The sequence below is a fragment of the Talpa europaea genome (genome assembly GCF_964194135.1).
Source record: "Talpa europaea genome assembly, chromosome: 3".
NCBI lineage: Eukaryota > Metazoa > Chordata > Mammalia > Eulipotyphla > Talpidae > Talpa > Talpa europaea.
This window is the reverse complement of record NC_140069.1, coordinates 60,535,406-60,552,946: the sequence shown is the minus strand read 5'-3', so window position 1 is coordinate 60,552,946 and position 17,541 is coordinate 60,535,406. Positions and strand designations below refer to the sequence as shown.

Sequence of the window (17,541 nt, the reverse complement as noted above, 5' to 3'; positions counted from 1 at the left end):
CCCACTGATGTACTAAACATTAGAATGTAAACTCAAGAAGCTTGTTTCAAGGCAGCATGATTAACACCTTCATTGATATATACTAACAAGAAGGTACCAGGGACCTGGGAAGGGTTTTGTTCACCTGCTCTGTGGGTTGCTTTTATTGTGGAAGTAGAGCTGCTAACCTGTGATATGAATGCTTGATCTTGTTAGAGATGATGAGAGATACAATTTTGATTCATTTTGTTTTGTTTCCAGTTTTATGTGTGGCTTGACTAGATAGGGCTATGGCTTCCAATCCAACTGATGTGGTTTGAAATTTTGATGATCCAGCAAGCAATCATGGGGCAAGGGCTCTCTACAAGGGCACTGTGGGTAGTAATTGTACTCTATAAAGGCTTTTGGCTACAGTGGCTTCAACTTGAATCCTGGAACATCATTTTTTAGAACTACTTAAGAGTATCCCAAGAGACTTCAAATCTAAGGATTGAATTACACGTGAGCCAACCCCTACCAAACTTTCTACTTATTACTTTTTCCCTTTTCTATGTTCTATTGTATCTTGGCATATTTTGAAATATTTACAGACACCCAAGAAACCTTCTGATGGAAGAACAATAGGATGGTTCTAAATTGTTTTTGTTTGTTACCATGTTAACTTTTCTTTCAGACAAAGTGTTAACATTGAAAATCTGGCCACATATTGGTATCTTTTGTGAAGGTAAATACTGAGGGATGGTATTCAAGATGACCTTTTCAATTGTGGAGTAAATGTTTTGGTAGTTGGTTAGCCCAACTTGGCATAATCCAGGGCAATATCTATTACAGACCTCAGTTTTCATTAAAATATTTGAGGGTAGAAAAGAAAATTTGAAAACATGGACTCCAACACTGAAAGTTCCATTAACAGGAATATTCATGGTATGCTATATGCTTATAATCAAAATTATGATGGAAAAATGAAACAAACTAAGCAAACCATCGTGGACATATTTCTGAAATGAGTGGCACATCCTCAAGGAGAGCCTCAGGCAGGTCCTTTGATCAATTTCTGAGTAAGGTACTGCTAAGGAAGGAGGCAGCTCCATGTCAGTCATTGTCCTTGAAGAACCCCCATTGGGACAGGATGTGGAGGTAAAACACAGAGACCCTGCAGGGCTAGGTTAATATGTGTTTGTGTCTTAGTTTTTAACAAAACAAAATTTAAAAGTAAAAATTAAAAATAGAAATGAGACACATGAAAAAAAAGCTCAGCATCACTCATCATGAGGAAAATGCAAATCAATACCACAATGAGATATCACCTCACCCCTGTGAGAATGGCCTACATAAAAAAGAGTGGAAACCACAAATGTTTGTGAGGATGTGGAGAAAAAGAAACAGTACTCTCTTGGTGGGAATGTAAATTGGTGCAGTCTCTACAATATCTGGAAGGTTAAGATATTCATTGAAAATCTGCACAAATTCATCTAGAAAGAATTTCTAGATGCAAAAGCTTACCATTAACTTTTCTTTAAACAAATCAAAGTAACTGTCAAAACTTTTGGCTGTACACCATGTTTAGGACAGTGAGGATGCTCACTCAGTACTGTTTGGTATAAAAACAATAAATGTTGATAAATGAAAAAAATAGAAATGATACAGGGCAGCAAGAGACACTAAAACCAGCCAAAGACACTGCCCAAATAGTTTATTGGTCACTGTCTGAATTCTTCACCCATGTACACAATTTCAAGACTACTCAGTTTCAGAGAACAACAATAATGGGATTTGTTTAACAAACCATGGAAAAACAAAGAGTTACTGAGGCTGAAAATGACCGTTTATCTTACACAAAGCAGTGTCCAGGTTTTTTAAGTCCTAACCACAAATGCTCCCAAGATGGTGTCTTCTTGCCACTGGAGACCTGGCGCACCTGGCAGCCAGACTATGGGTCAGGATCCAACTTATGAAGATGGCAGAAGACACAACAGGAGATGCTCCTGCACCTGCTGAGATGCCCCAGCACAGCACCAGACAAGCGACACTCAAAACAGCACTTTCAGCAGCTGAATGACCTGACAAATGGCCACACTGTCACAGCTCAATGAGGTGTCCGGCTCCAGGTCCTAGCCTTCCTTGCCTGGTAGTTACAACAGCAAAACCGGGAATAGTTTCAGTCTCTCAGCTACTTGCAAACTTTCCTATCTGAACTTTTCTTATCTGAGTTTGGCAGCTGGAAATCTCTCCCCCTTCTTCAGAGGCCCACAACAGCCCTCTGGAAGATCAACATAGTGGAGGCAGAAATCACTGACTCTGGAACCCCTGAAGATCAGAAAATGCTGAAATCCCGAACATTAAATCCCAAACACTGAATATCAAATACTGAATCCTGGGAGCTGCTTCTGCAGTCTCTTAAGTTTCTTATTTGAGTCTCCACCCCAACCAATACTTTGTTTAAATTTTCCCTGGGGCTATCCATCCTCACCAGCACCCCTCCAGGGAATTACTGGATCGAAGGATATGTATATTTAATATTTGTATAGTTACTATAACATTGGTTCTAAAAGTACCATACCAAGTTATTTCTCATCTACAATATATATGTCCTTTATATGTACTCACACTTTCACAAGTTTTTAAAAATTTCAGTCACTTAATTTTGGGTAAAATAGTATCTTGTGTAAATTTGTGTTGTCTGTATACTAATGAATCTGGGCTTCATTTATGCTTGTTAATCACTTTTCCATATATTTCTTGTTTATTTGTCCATTTATCTGTTTGATGGTCTTTTTGTTATTGAATTATAGGTAACTTTCAGCATATTGTACTAAGCAATCTTTTTAATCTTTTCTTATTGAGTTAGTAATATCAAGATATTGGAGCTTTTCATTTTTTTGTAATCTAAGCTATACATGTAATGCCTCAAAATACAAGTCTCTTTAAAAAGCTTTGGAATTCCAACAGGGTCTGTGCTGGGAGAGGGATTAGATCAGGGTAGGGAAGAGGACAAGAGACTATGATGATATTTCACAGGTGACTTGATGGTGGGAATTCTATGAGGATTACATCTGAGAGGAACAATGATGTAAAAAAAAATACATATAATAAAAAAAAGGACAGGAAAAGCTTTGGAATTCATCTGTCTTAAAGCCCTAGGAATCACATAATTGTCGTTCCTGTGGGAAGTTACTCCAAGTAGGCAACAAGTCTAAGTGTCTCCTGAGGTAACTTTAATGTTAAGTCATCTTTTTTTTCTTTAAAAAAAAGATTTATTTAGTTATTTATACAAGAACCAGGGTACAGGCCAGATTCGTGGGAGGGTGAGAGAATTCACCAGAGACAGAGCGGGGAACAGAACAGGCAGACTGACGAAATACACTGGTGAGGGGAGCAGCAGGCGAAACAGGAGAGGTCTGCCACGCCACGTGGGACCCTCGCTGGCTGGCCAGGATCGAACCAAGGCTGCAGAGGCTGGGGACAGTTTCACAGCTCTGCACTCAACCGCCTGTGCCACCAGGGGAGGCTCTGTTAAGTCATCTTTTGTACATAATTTACAATAGCCCACAGTAAAAATAACCCAGATATCTATCAGCTGATAAATGGATAAATTTTGGCCTAGCCATATTCCATTTCAAAAAATGGAATATTTGATCCTAAAAAGGATCAAAATCCTGATATACGCTATAGCATGTATGCACCTCGAAAACATTAGGCTAAGTGGAAGGAATGAGTTGAAAATGTCACGCATTATATAATTCAATTTATAGTAAATATCCACAATAGATACAACTAGAGGCAGAAAACACTTCAGGGGTTGGTGGAGAGGGTGAATGGGGAATGACTACTAATGGTTCTGAAGTATTTTATTGGGGTGATAAAAGTATTCTGAAATTAGATAGTGGAAATTGTACAATTTGTTGATGTACTAAAAATGACCGAACTGTATACTTTAAGAAGGTGAATTTATGGCATGATGGTTATATTTCTATAGGCTATTTTAAAATACAGAGGCTGAAAATTTTATGAAATTGAAAAACTTTAATACAAAGATCGAAAACATGAAGAAGATGCCAGCAGGTTACATAACAGCAAAAATTAAAACATCATCAGTGAAGAGAAACCTAAGAAAAACTATCGGAGAGTAAAGACAAATTAACTACAAAGGAATAGCTGGTAAGCAGACTGAGGTTTTAAATCGGGTTTTAATATATGCCAAAACACTGGAAAACAGCTCTTAAAAACGTAAGGGAAGTGGGGGTAAGATGGATAGAGTCAAGCCAAATTCCTATATTTAGTTGAACTAGTATTTAAACTAGTGTAAATTTGAAATATTTGAACCAATATAAATATTAGGAACATTTTTAGCTCTTTTTTTTTTTAAGATTTATTCATACAAGCACTGGGTATAGTCAGAAGCGTGAGAGGGTGAGAGAATTCACCAGAGACAAAACAGGGAACAGAACAGGCAGACCCGCGAAATACACTGCTGAGGGGAGCAGCCGGCGCGGCAGGAGAGATCTGCACGCCATGTGGGACCCTCGCCTGTGGCCAGGGATGGAACCCGCGCTGCAGAGGCTGCGGACAGCTTCGCAGCCCAGCGCTCAACCGCTGTGCCACCAGGGGAGGCCCTTTTTAGGTCTTCTTAAAGATATATACTTCTATAAGAATAGTGAATGGGGTTGGAAAGAGTAATGGAAAGAAATAAGATAAATACAGAAACAGGTAAATAAAAATGTTAAGTTTACTTTAAGTAAGACTTTTTTTTTAAAGACAACACAGAAATAAATCTTTATTTTAGGGAACATTTTTTAATTTTTCCCCCTGAGGTATTATTGTTTTAAGAGTACAAGTTCGGGGACTCCCAGATGCCACAAGAGCTTCGTCTTAGCGCTATCAAGCTATCGCCAGACACTGCGACCTGAGCTTGATCCCTGGCCAGCGAGCTAACCCACATAGTGCAGCAGACCTCTCCTGTCTCACCTGCTGCTCCCCTTAGCAATGTATTTTCAATAGATCCACCTGTTCTGCTCCCCACTCCGTCTCTGGTGAATCCTCTCACCCTTGCACCTCTGGCCTAGACCCCAGTTCTTGCATGCATAAATAAATAAGTAAAAATAAATCTTAAAAAAAAAGGAGTAGAAGTTCACACTTCTTCATATATATGTTACTACACCAAACCACCACCAAAGAACTAACATAACCCACTGGATGCTCCTCTCTGCCTTGTTCCCCTCTCTTCCCTTCCTGTCTGGTAGCCTCAGTTCTACAGTCAGATTTCTATGGTTTGTTTTGTGTTAGTTTTGTCTGTCCTTTTGCTTTTTTTTCTTTATATTCCACTTATGAGTGAAATCATTGAGTATTTGTCTTTCTCCTTCTGATTTATTTCACTTAGCATAATCCCTTCCAGTTCAATCCACGTTGCAATTGGCAAAATTTCATCTTTTTATGACAGAGTAGTATTCCATTGCATATATACACCATTCATTGACAATCTTTTAGAAGTGAATTACTTTCCTGATCCTGAAACATATTAACTAGCATTGATTATTTAAACCTAAAATTCATAATTACAGTGAAGCAATTCCAGGTAAAAATAACTAGGAAGAAAAGAGGCAGAAAATTCAGTGGGTAAATAGTTCTGGAGTTAAAACTGTTTTCAAAAATAGTAAGAGAGGCAAAAAAAGCTAGTATTTTTTTATGAGGCTAGTAAAAATTATAACAGCTTCATTGGTGTATAATTGATATACCAATAAACTGAACATATTTAAAGTGGAAATTTTAATGAGTTTTCATGTATGTGAAACAACTGTGAGACCATTATTACAATCAAAATAATAAACTTAATCCTACCCATAAAAATTTTTCCGGTGCTACTTTGTAATCCATTATTTCTTTTCCAGATCAGCACTCCACATTTCATCATGTTTCTGTCACACTAGTTTGTATTTTTAGGATCTTATGAAATGAAATAATATACAACATACTTAATATGTACTGTTGGATAAGGCAGTCTTTCAAACATCTATTCAGTTGCATAAAAATGGACCTTCCATCTGCCGCGGTGCTTTCTTACCAAGAGATAAAAGCCCTTACAGCTTTGCCAGGTTTATTACTGTGTAAGGAAATACCTTTCCTAATTTCAAACTCCACATTTAAAGTGCCTGTGTTTATTTATTTATTTTTAAAGACTTATTTATTTATGCACACAAGAACTGTGGTATAAGCCAGAGGTGCAGGGAGGGGGGTATAGAAGGAGACAGGAGAGGTCTGCTGCACCATGTGCGTTAGCTCCCTAGCCAGGGATTGAACTTGTGCTGCAGTCAGATAGCTAGCTAGCTGCGACTTAACCCCTTGCACCTCCAGAGAGGCCCTACATTTCCTGTATTTAAAGTGTATGTGTTTGTGTGTGTGTGTGCGCGCGCGCGCGTGCACGTGTGTAATATGACACGAGACTTGCTGCATTGCTCTGTCTTCAGAGGAAAGGGTTGGGGTTTCTGGGCTATGACTAGAGATGGGTACAGGGAGGAGAACTGCCTTGTTTGTCCCCAGGGGACTGATGCCTTCCATTGAAGCTTGTCTTGTTTGGTCTCTTTTCTCTGTAATTAAGACATTGCTCCTTTCAGTGCTTGGCCATGATGTGTTTTTCCTGGTGGTTCCTATTCCCTTGGCTGCAGCATGGTGCCACAAGAGCAGTGTTTTGCATCCTCCCTCAGGATTGGCGACTGGTGCTCGTTACTCTGCTTGATGACTACACAGATGACATGCTGAGGATGATGACCATCACTGCCACCACTGCTAGTGGAAACCCCAGACCTGCCTGTGCTAAGTGGGCTTTGCCATCCACCACATGAAGACAAACATACTCTTAGTGCATAAGCCTTTCAATAGAAAGGAAATTTTAATACAAATAGTGTCCAGTAGAGAAAGGAAGGAATATAGTTAAAATAGTTTTCCCATGAAGCACCCAAAGTTAACCATTCCCTGGTGAGTAAATGCACAGTCAAACAGGTTTGGGCTAAATCAGGGCCATGGAGGCCCGAAAACCTGCCACAAGTCTAAGACACCTTCTGGTGGAGAACCTTAGGAAAGGCCAGAGGGGCCAGGCAAGTTTGGAAGGAAAAGAGAAAACTCAAAACCCAAGTCAAGATAAAGGCTGCCGTTGTCAGCCTCCCTACGGGTCTCTCTCCCACGTCTCTTTCAAGTGTCTCCTTCCATGTCCTCCAAGTCCCTGAAATAAGTCCAAGGCCAAGAAGCAAGTGTGGCTTCCTCACATGCCTCTCTGCTCCATGTGCCTCCTCATGTCTCTTCTTTTTTCTTCTTTCTCTGCTTCCTCGTCTCTCCATCCTATCCCAGTTTTTTCTAGTTTCCCTTTGCTGCCCAGTTCCACCCTTTCTTAGGATGGGGCAGAGAACTTGGAGCCTTTCTCTGGAGGTTACTCTGTTACACTATTACTACATACACACACACATGCCCACACACACGCACATGCATGCGTGGCTTTTAGACAGCATAAGCTATGCAGTACATATATGTTTATAAGGATGTAACACCAAAACATTGCTTGTAATGTGAAAAAATTTTAAGTGGAACTTTCAGAAAAGCAAAGCATACATATTCCACGATAACATACAATACTTAAAAAGAATGAGAGGGAGAGAGAGAGAGAGAGAGAGAGAGAGGATTCATTGGTTGACACTTCCTACCACCAGCACCACCTGTACTGAGGCATCAAGTTGCCAGTCAAAGCTGGAAAAGCAAGCAAGTGATAGAAAGCACATGTGTTCAGTGTTAAGCCAGGGGTTTATTTCTGGTCCTGGTTCCCAGCAGCATCTCCTCTTTCATCAAGTCAGGTTCATGATGTGCTGGTAGTTGTCTTTGGCACCTGAGATGTTATTGGTGTGGAGATGGGGATGGAGACCATTCAAGACATTTATTGGTTCCTTTTGACAAGTTGAGAGGTGGGTGCCTAATTATTGTGGAAAATTGGTGGCTTTCTGCAAGAACTGGGATGAGGTATGTCCTTAAAACCACTCAGTTAACAGGTCTATAAAATTTAGAAACTGTCTATTCCTTGTTGAGAACAGTCCAGCGAGAACCTTCCCAGTTCCACTAATCTCAGGGAGCCTGCAAGTTTGGAGAGGCATGCTGTATCTAATACTGGCCCCAGATGTTCTACATATAAAAGAACTTGGCTGGGATGGCATAATGCATATCTAGTATTTCATTATCATTTTCAAGAAGTCAATCTATTATCAAGGTTATGCACAATTTTGTACAGATTGTATCAGGTGTATTGTACAGAATGTATTCAGACTCCTGATAGTATTTTATAATTTTAAAAAAAGACCTCATGTATTTGTTTCATGGTATAAGTTCACTCACTACAGAGCAGAAAATAGTTCATACATATAACTTGTAAAATATATTTTAAAGCAAAAGTGTAAGGGAGAATGTACACATCGTCAAAAAAGAATATAAAATTATGCTTTATCTTTTTAGAAATTCAGAAACGTAGTGAAAAGAGCATGGAAAGAATTTTAAAGGACTGACAATATGAAGCATGGTTAGGAATCCAAATTATAAACTCTTTAAAAGAGTTTAAGCTCTTTTAAACTGTGGCATAATGAACCACGGTTGAACTTATACATAATCTATGATTATGATCTGAAAAATCCACTCCTAGTTCATATCCATGAACTCTAAGGGTGTATATAGATCTTAAGTGCTAAGAGACAGGGCCAAGAATGTTTACAGTAGTGGTATTTGCAATATCCTCGAACTGGAAATAATCTGAGGTTCTATCAATAAAACAATGGAACTTGAAGTATTTTCCACACAATAGAAGACTATGGAGCAACACAAATAGTTGACTACAGTAATACACAACAGCATAGGTACACCACATGAATGTAATGTTGAGTTACATAGTAAAATAGAAAAAAAAAAGTATGTTTTCCCTTTATAGAAAATTTAAAACAGGTAAATTCAACTATGGTTGTAGAAGTCAAGAGGGTGACTGCCTTGAGAAGGAAGGGTTAGTTATATGCAGGAGTGTTAGTGATGCTTCTGAAATCCTGGTGATGTTTTATTTCTTGCCCTGTCTGGTGGCTCATGGGTTATGTTTGCTTCAAAGCAATTCAGTGAGATGTGCGTTTAAGATATGTGGGCTTCTGTGTAGCTAGTTTTGCTTGATTAAAAAATCTAAGAAAAAACGTAGAGGTACATGATGTTGATGGTCATATTGAACCTATTACCACCTTCGGTCTCTGAAGGGACAAGTCAATAATATGAATACATTTTTTGTTTCTTTGTTTTTCATTTTTCAAGCTGTGAGTGAGCATTGTAAGTTCTGATTGTTGCTGTAGGAATTAATAAAGTAGACTTGTTCATTGCATTTTTATTTTAAAACCCGGAGAGTTTTATATAACTATATTCTCCCCAGGTAAATCAAGAGCTTCGATGACAAAATGATGACAGATAAATTTTTCCCTCAGGAGAATGAGGAGTTCGGAAACTTGCTCTATATGAAAACAAAGCAGTGAGGTTCAAACTTGTCAGCTTATTTTGTCACTTGCCTTCTCTCAACCTCAAATCACTTTCTGTCTCATTTAAAATAAAACTCAAACTTCGTTTTCTACCACCTCCACAAGGTTGCCTAAGTCTCCTGGTAGTTGCTCATATGCTCCCAATTTAGGGTGCTGAACTCACCGTTCCCAGTCTTTAATATTCTTCACCAGGCACTCACATGACCTTCTCCACCATTTGTTGAATAAATGAATTATTTCATGAGGGTTGTTTATATACATTTCAAGGAAAATGCCCCATAAATATTCAAAGTATTCAAAACTATACCCCTTTCTCTACCTCTACGAAGAAACTTTGTGGCTTAAGGTGCAGATTATTCATGCCTTTTATTTTTCAATAGCTTTTTTATTATATAGCCCTGACCCATTTACAGTAGAAATGGAGAAAGTGAAGATGAGTATTAAGAGACTTGACAAATAGTTTCTGCATCGTGATACACAACCCTCAGAAGAGGAAACCTTCTCTCAGGGGCCTCTTAGGTTCTGCTCAGGACAGAAGCTTCCAGACAGTATTTCATCCCTGAAAACCTACAGAAGAGGTAATATCTGGTCCTTGAGAGGCTCAGGGTGAGGCAGGTTGGGGTGGGGAAAACCCAAGACCCAACTGTAAGAGCTGGATTCTGAGCAATAGTGGCTCAGAATTTTAAGTGGCTAACCCTATAAGTGCTGATAGTATGGGCCTGTGCTTGAGCTTGTTGTGTATGTCGTGTATGTTGAGCTTTTTGTATATGTTATTACCTCACCCCAGTGAGGCACAGATGAGGTACATTGCAGCAATAGTTTCAGATCCTAGCTAAATTGGGGTTTTATACAGGTAGCCTGACCCCAGAATATATGCTTTATCAACATGGCCTTAGAAGGAAACCAGACCAGGACTTTGGCCAAGAAGTCAGACTGGGGGAGGCCTAAGTCAGTGGAATGGGACCAAGAGGGAGTCTGGTACTAAGAATGGAAGGGATGGAGCAGCAGTGCCCTCTGCAGTTAGCTTGAGTCTTATTCTATTCCCTACACACAGCTTTCTCTCACCTTCTTGAATCTGCAGTGGCTGTGAGTTCATCTTACTCTAGACCCCAGTCCATGTAAACCTAAATTCTAGTCCTTAGTTTATTTTAATTCAAGTTCTTCCTGTTTCTCTGGTTCTCAGAACACCTATGTTGGGTGTATGCTTCTGACAGTCAGAGTTCCACAGCCAGAGCCCAGTTATCTCTGTTTAAAATAGCTTCCCAGATGACTCCGAGTCAAATGCCCTTCAGAACTTAAACAGGAAAGTCTTAAAAATCAAAACCTTTAAGAGTCAGGGGCGGTGTTTGGAGACAAAGGGAGATCTTTACAGCTGGAGTCATTTTGTGGACAACTGCCCAGCCCACACTTACTATTAAGGTCAGCCTTGTCTGGGTATTGTGCTTCATCTGATGTCCTGAGAAGCAGCAGGCAGTCTCACAACCCTCTAGGAGAAGGAGCCATCTTGTGCCATGACATTTTCCCTTTCCCTGTATCCCTGTCTCTCTCCTCTGTTCCTTTGCTCCCTAAACACATTCTTCAGGTCTCAACTGGTGACCCGGTGTGATGGCTGTGAGAAAATGCAAAAAAGTGAGTGACACTGTCTCACTCTGGACATCCTGTGGGCTGGGCTTTAACAGAAGACTATAACCTCCTCATCAGAGGTGACACACGGTGAAAAAGAGGGGCAGAAATTGTCTGCAACCACCCAAATGTTTTAGCCCTGTCTGCACTGTTACCCCAAAATAGAAAGGGCTCCTACATAATAGCTATGCTTGGTGTGAAAAGTAATGCGTGGCATTGTGAAATTGTGTAGTTTTCTCAAACATATTGCATGACATGCATATATATCATATTGTATTATTACAGGATAATAATTGTGTCAGCTTATCAGGAAGGAAAATGTCTATTTCATTTTTACCATCTCCAGGATGTAGGCTGGATCCCTGCTTTGGGAATCCTTTGCTCTATGGAGAGAATTAAAAAGCCTCTTCTCTTTTTTTCCCCAAACAACTTACCCCATGTCTCTTAAATGCTATCTGCAGATGTTGTTTGTTCCACACTGTTTAAAACAGAATTAATGGCCAAGATTAAAAACTTGGGTTATTATCATGGAAATTTTGGTTTCAGATTTCTTTGGAAAAGTCTGACAATACTGGACTGGCAATTCCAAGGAAAACAATTAGTTAAGGCTAACTGGAGACCTACTATCTCCAGTGTATGATAGCCCCATTAATCCTCACTGCTCTTGACACAGATTTCCAGGACCCAGTTGCTGTTTATCACCTTTTTTCTGATCTGCTTCAAACACTTACATTACTGTACCCTTCGTTTAAAAGATGGGCTTCCTTTGCCCAGAAAAATAGTTTGCCAAGGATCAGGGAGCACTATGTGAATGGCGAGGACCACCCCCAACTAGCAGGAGAATGGTCTTCTAATAGTACCTGTCCACGTGCACTTCCTGGGTGGTAGGGCTGGACCCAGAAGGATGGACTGCCCATGCCTGTGGAGTTGCCTGGGCTTAGACAGAACGGAGCTCCTAGGCTTAGACAGTGGTGGGCTGCAGGAAAGAGACTCTTTCTCCATTTTCCTTCTGAAGAGAAAAAAGGAGTGGGTCAGTAAGGTCTTGCAAAAATGACTTAGTTGATGAGGTAGCTGTAGGTAGTAGCAATTAGAAAAATGAAGGAATGTGACTCTTTTGTACCTGGATGTTGTCTCAAATGGCTTAATAATATGAAGTTGTCATAAATCTCCTTGTGTCATGAGAATTTGCCTCACAAAACATTCATAATACCTTTCCCGTGAACTGGTCACTAAATTTATCCCTTTATTCTTTTATGCCATCATACATCAGATATCAGAGAACCCACTATAGACGTGTGTACAATGGTAAGAGCATCGCTAGTGGATAGAGCATTGCTAGGAAACAAGTAGTTTGGAGGCTTCATTCTATTTTTGTCTTTCAACTGCTAGGCAATCTTGGACCAGCTACTGACTTTACTTACTTGGCCTTACTTCCTTTATTTGTAAAATGGAACTGAATTATCTTTTTTTTTGAATTAACTTTAATGTCTCATCAACTTCTAAAATATGATGCTGAAGAAAAGTGACACACACACCTGGATGTAAATGCAAATTTCCTTATATGTCAGAGAATAGTGTTTTTATTAGGTTTTGGTTTTGGTTCAGGTTATCTGATACCTAGAAATTGGGATGGAAATAAATTTTATTTCATTGCCATGTTTTTATTCTCTATAACTTCCTAGATAAGGAATTAAATTAAAAATATTTCTGTAGCCTCAGTTTAGGGAAGGGAATGTGGCCAGTGATGAACTGTTAAAAGGACATGCTTTCTCTGAGTCTGAGTTTAGGATTTGCTGTGGAAACCAAAAGGCAAATTGACGGCCTTGGAGAAGAAGAGACTTGCAAGAATGTTATGCAGTTGGGGAAGAGGGTTTATTATATCTATGTACAAGTAAGCATTTTTATCGATGTTTTGTCAAAAAGAAAGAACACGTGAACAAAAAATATCTTAGCCTGAAAACAAGTTAATGGCACTAGACCAATACCGAGTTTAAGACTCTCAAAAGAACATGGAACCTGAAATGATACTTTCAGGTTGTATAGTTAGTTATCTAGACAGTAAAATCAATTATACAATGCAAGCAACACATGACAAGAAAACACAACCAACAAAGCAGTCTCTCACTGGGGGTTAGAGGAACAGTTGCTGGGGCGTGGCGTCACCGATGGGTGAAGGTATTAAAATCTCATAAACCCTCCATATCTTTTCTCCATTTCAGGAACTTCTTTTGAGTAACCTTCACCTTCTTCGTCAGAGGGCAGAGTATCAGCGAAGCGCTTCAGGAAGCCCCCGTACCTCTTCTGGTAGTCCATCCACCACTCTGGGCGACCTACTCTGCGCATGAATCCCCCATATCGTTTCTGCAGCTCTTTGGCTTCATCTTCCAGTTGGGGGCTTCTCTTTAAGCTTCGCATGAAGCCCCCGTATCTCTTGTTCACTTCTTCATCCTCACTGCCCTCCTGGTGGTGGCTGCTGTCTTGATTGTCTCCGGTTCCCAGAAGCTCTTTCAGCAGGTCTGAGGAGTTGCCCCGAGTGTCATCTTCCTCTGCATCCTTCTTCATGAAGCCCCCATATCTCTTGGCAATGATTTCTCCTCCATTTCCCTCATCTTCCGGCTCCACAGGATAAAGCTCGTCCATTTTCTTCATGAAGCCGCCATACCTTTTCATGAAGCCCCCATACTTTTTGGTGAGTAGGTGGTTCTCCTCCTGCTTGCTGCTCTCCCTGAGGGCGCTGGTGCCATCTTGAGGAAGCTCCAGTTTGGTCAGCTGCAGGAGTTCTTTGCAGGCTTCCCAGGTTTTGAGAGAAGGCAGTTTCCCTTCACATTCCAGGGTGCAAGCCTGCGAAAAGAATTTGATTCAATGATAAAAAGAGACGTGTGGTTTCACTACATTGACACATTTTTGTACATCACAAATGGCTCTGATAAGGAATCTCCTCTATAATAAGGTCATCTCTATTTTCCTAATGTAACTTTTGGTCATACCGAACAAGCAAATGAAATGGAAATTGAAAGGCAAAATGATGGAGAAAAAAATGCAATGAAATTTTAATTTTTCTTTATATTTTAACAAATTGTATATATGGTGCCTTTTCAATATGATGAAAGCTTTCTCCATCCACCCAATTTTAACCTAGATTGCCTGTTTGCACAATCTGATTTCACTGATAATTTTTCCATGGCTGATTTCATTTTGTTTGAGGTTTTTCTAGACAACAGGAAAACATTTCTCCTTATCTAACTAGGAATATTGTCTCAAATTCCTTTTATCTTCTTGACTTGCAGCTAAAATCAATATTAATAATATAAGGTATTAAGGTTTGTTTGCTTTCTTGTGGTGATATTTTACCCAGAATAGTACTCAGTACTCCTGCTAATACCTTAAATCTTGAGAGAAAAACAACAATTTCAAAATAAATTTAAAAAGAAGACATTCTAAAAATTCAGTTTAAATTCTGTTAAAATTATTTGGATTATGACACATTGACTGTTGGAAGTAGAGATATTTCACTTTTTCTCCCTTGATTGATTAAAACAGGTTTAATCATCTTGAACCAAATGTTTGTACTGATGAAGTCATATAAATTACACATATGCAAAGCTTCAGATTATTCATTTTTCTTTTCTTAATATTTATCAATATACAAAAAGTATTTTCCAATGGAAGTTAAATTATTTGACAAAATAGGGATAAGTATACAACTTTATTTTATTATATAGTAATTAGATTTTAATCATTATAAGTATTAAACTGTATAGAATAGTAACCTTGTTACACTCTTTTCTACTTAATGGATAAGTTGGGTATGATAAAAAGAGTACTAATATTACATGAACATTTATAAAATCCAAATAATATTTCCTAGCATTTTTTTTATATCCCCAGATTACCAACCTTTAATTAAGAACAGGTAAACCAGACCCTTCCTTGTACTTAAAAAATATGTTGGTATATTAAATGAAATAATCACATTATTTTCACAATGAAAGAAAACATTTAATTTGTGCAACACATTTCTTTAGGGTACATGTTTAAATAACTCGTAAATATGTCTTAAGTTTTAAAAAATTAATATATACATATAAGAAAGCCTAAAACTGATTGTCTTGAAATGGTCCTGTTTTATTCTTGATATTCATTAAACAATCAGAATTCATTAAAAACTTAAGATGTCCAGGTGTTAATAATATTTCCATTCTAAAATAAAATTTAGATGATCAGTCAAAATTGATGTTGGACATTTTATATGCTATGACTAAATGGCTTTTTAATGTTTTAAGATTCCTTCAAAATAATGACAAATATTTAGAATAACACATTCATGTTAAAGAAGTGGTGTAATATGTTCTTGTAGCAGTTTGTGGATCGTTTGTAGTATTTATTGCACTGAGTGTTTTATGATCAAAATCATATTAGGTGGTAAACTCAGTTTGGACATCAGTCATGATTTGTCTGCCTATCGTTGCAACTGACACAGAACCAAGGACAAGAGTCTCTTGCATGGTAGAAACAATAAATATTTGTTTCATTTATTTTACTTCATATTTTTGGTTGGCAGCCTCATTTCTCATCTTTTTACATCTGCGCTAAAATTTCCAAACTGTTGTAATTCTAGTAATGTAGTTGTTAAAAAACCTTTTTGTTACAGAGAAAATAACAGCCTTAAAAGTAAGCCAAAAATAAAACAAATCAGTTAAATAGAACCCAAAGTGAATCAGAAAAGAGATGAAGTCATTGTTACCCATATTTAAGATGCAATATTTTTCCCATCATAGTTTAAATATATAGCCCTGCTATGTGTCTTCTCTTAAAGCCCATGTTAGGACCTGCACATATCATATAAAGTGGATAGGCTAATTGAAATGAAACAAACACTTAACTTGAAATATATGACTTGGGTTTTAGGGACTCCTTGCTAAAACTTTAGTTCCCATTTTATGCCTCTACTTACCAAATTTCTTCAAAGGCTTCAGTGAAGAACTTAGCTCCTTAAATGAATAAATTATTCTCTGAGTTCTTAAAGTTATCCCAGAATTTCAACAAATTAAGAGGACAAATATAGAGGAATCCTTGGGGGAGTTAGTCAAAATGAAGCTTCTTGGATCCCAGACTCAGATTCTGATTCAACAGAGGACCAGAAACAATTCAAGAGCACAAGCACTATGATTAGAAAGAGTTCTTTTGTCTTCAGCTTAGCACCCTCCCCCCCAGCTCTCTTGTGGTGTTATATCTATGCATTATTGGTTCCTCTTTTGACACTGGTCCCCTCTCCTGTACTTTTGTATAGCCAAATTCAACTGCTGTCTGGGTAGGTCTTACAAAAGTACATTCAAGACAAGACAGAAGTTGATTTCCAGCTCACTGGCCAGTAAGATAGTTGCTGATTACTTCATTCCCAGGTGTGTACTGTGCTTCCCCCTTCCTCTCTTTCCCTTCACTGTTTCCCAGTGGGTTATTCTCTCTTATCCACAGTGAGTGAGCACTCGAGAGTCAGGACTCCAAGAAAGGCGACAAAATGTCACTAATAGGACATTATTTGCGCCAAGGATGCAAGGAGTCTTCTGTGCGGAAGGGGCCCTTGGTAAGAGGTTATAGGTTGGAGTCCGGAGAAATTAATCAACCCGGTACAGGTGAGGCCACGTCCAGTGCTCTCCGAGGTGCTGAAGAGAGCACATCTGGGCTCCCGCATCCTTGCCGTTAAACTTGGTTTGTATGGAGACAATGTAGCCCTTCCCTTCCCTAGACAGTCGCGGGTCCCCCAAGTTGAGACCTAGAGCAGGACCTCGGGCGGTGTTCGGGGAGCTGTCGGGACAGCTGTGTCGCAAGGGGTCATGGTGACCACAAAATACGCCGCGCGGCGGGCTTCTGGCTGTCTGCGGGCGCCGCAGCTGCCGGCTCACCCACCACGAGTAACACTCACCAGGGGGTTGATGTCTGTCAGGCGCGCCAGGCGGTAGCTGCAAGTCGCGCAGTCCTGGCTGCATTCTGCCTGCACGGTCGCCAGGAGCCCGGGGACGAGAGCCAGCAGCCAAGTGCAGAGTCTCAGGAATCGCGCCATGGGCTGCGTGGAAAAGGGAAACGCGCTACAAGTCGGCTCGGGTGCAGAGCGGGTCCCTTAGAAGAACCCCTTGCTCCGGCGGCCCCAGCAAGAGTTTCGTCCATGCCATTTCGGAAGACTGGGCGGGGGGGGGGGGGTAGGGGGTGGTTGGGGAATGGCTGCGATAATATTGCGGCTCCCGAGTTGTCACTGTCGCCTGCGCCTGGGACTGACCTAGACACCCGACTCTCTTTCTGAAAGTCCGCTGACTGGGTTAGGATTCTGGAGGCAACCCCCGAGACCAAATTCGAGAGAGAGGGAGCCTGGAGAGGTGCCACATTGGCCCGGCGACAGACTGTGGTCGGACGA

At 39.7% G+C, this 17,541-nt stretch overlaps 1 protein-coding gene across 1 annotated transcript; it reads right to left on the bottom strand.

Annotated features, from left to right (window-relative positions):
- Positions 1–13,310: 13,310 nt before the first annotated feature.
- On the bottom strand, positions 13,311–17,193 carry PENK (proenkephalin; the record flags this gene model as incomplete). The annotated part of the gene is made up of 2 exons (XM_084230912.1): positions 13,311–13,973; positions 17,056–17,193. 2 exons carry the CDS (start codon positions 17,191–17,193, stop codon positions 13,311–13,313), a joined length of 801 nt encoding a protein of 266 aa, XP_084087038.1.
- Between the last annotated feature and the right edge of the window lie 348 nt (positions 17,194–17,541).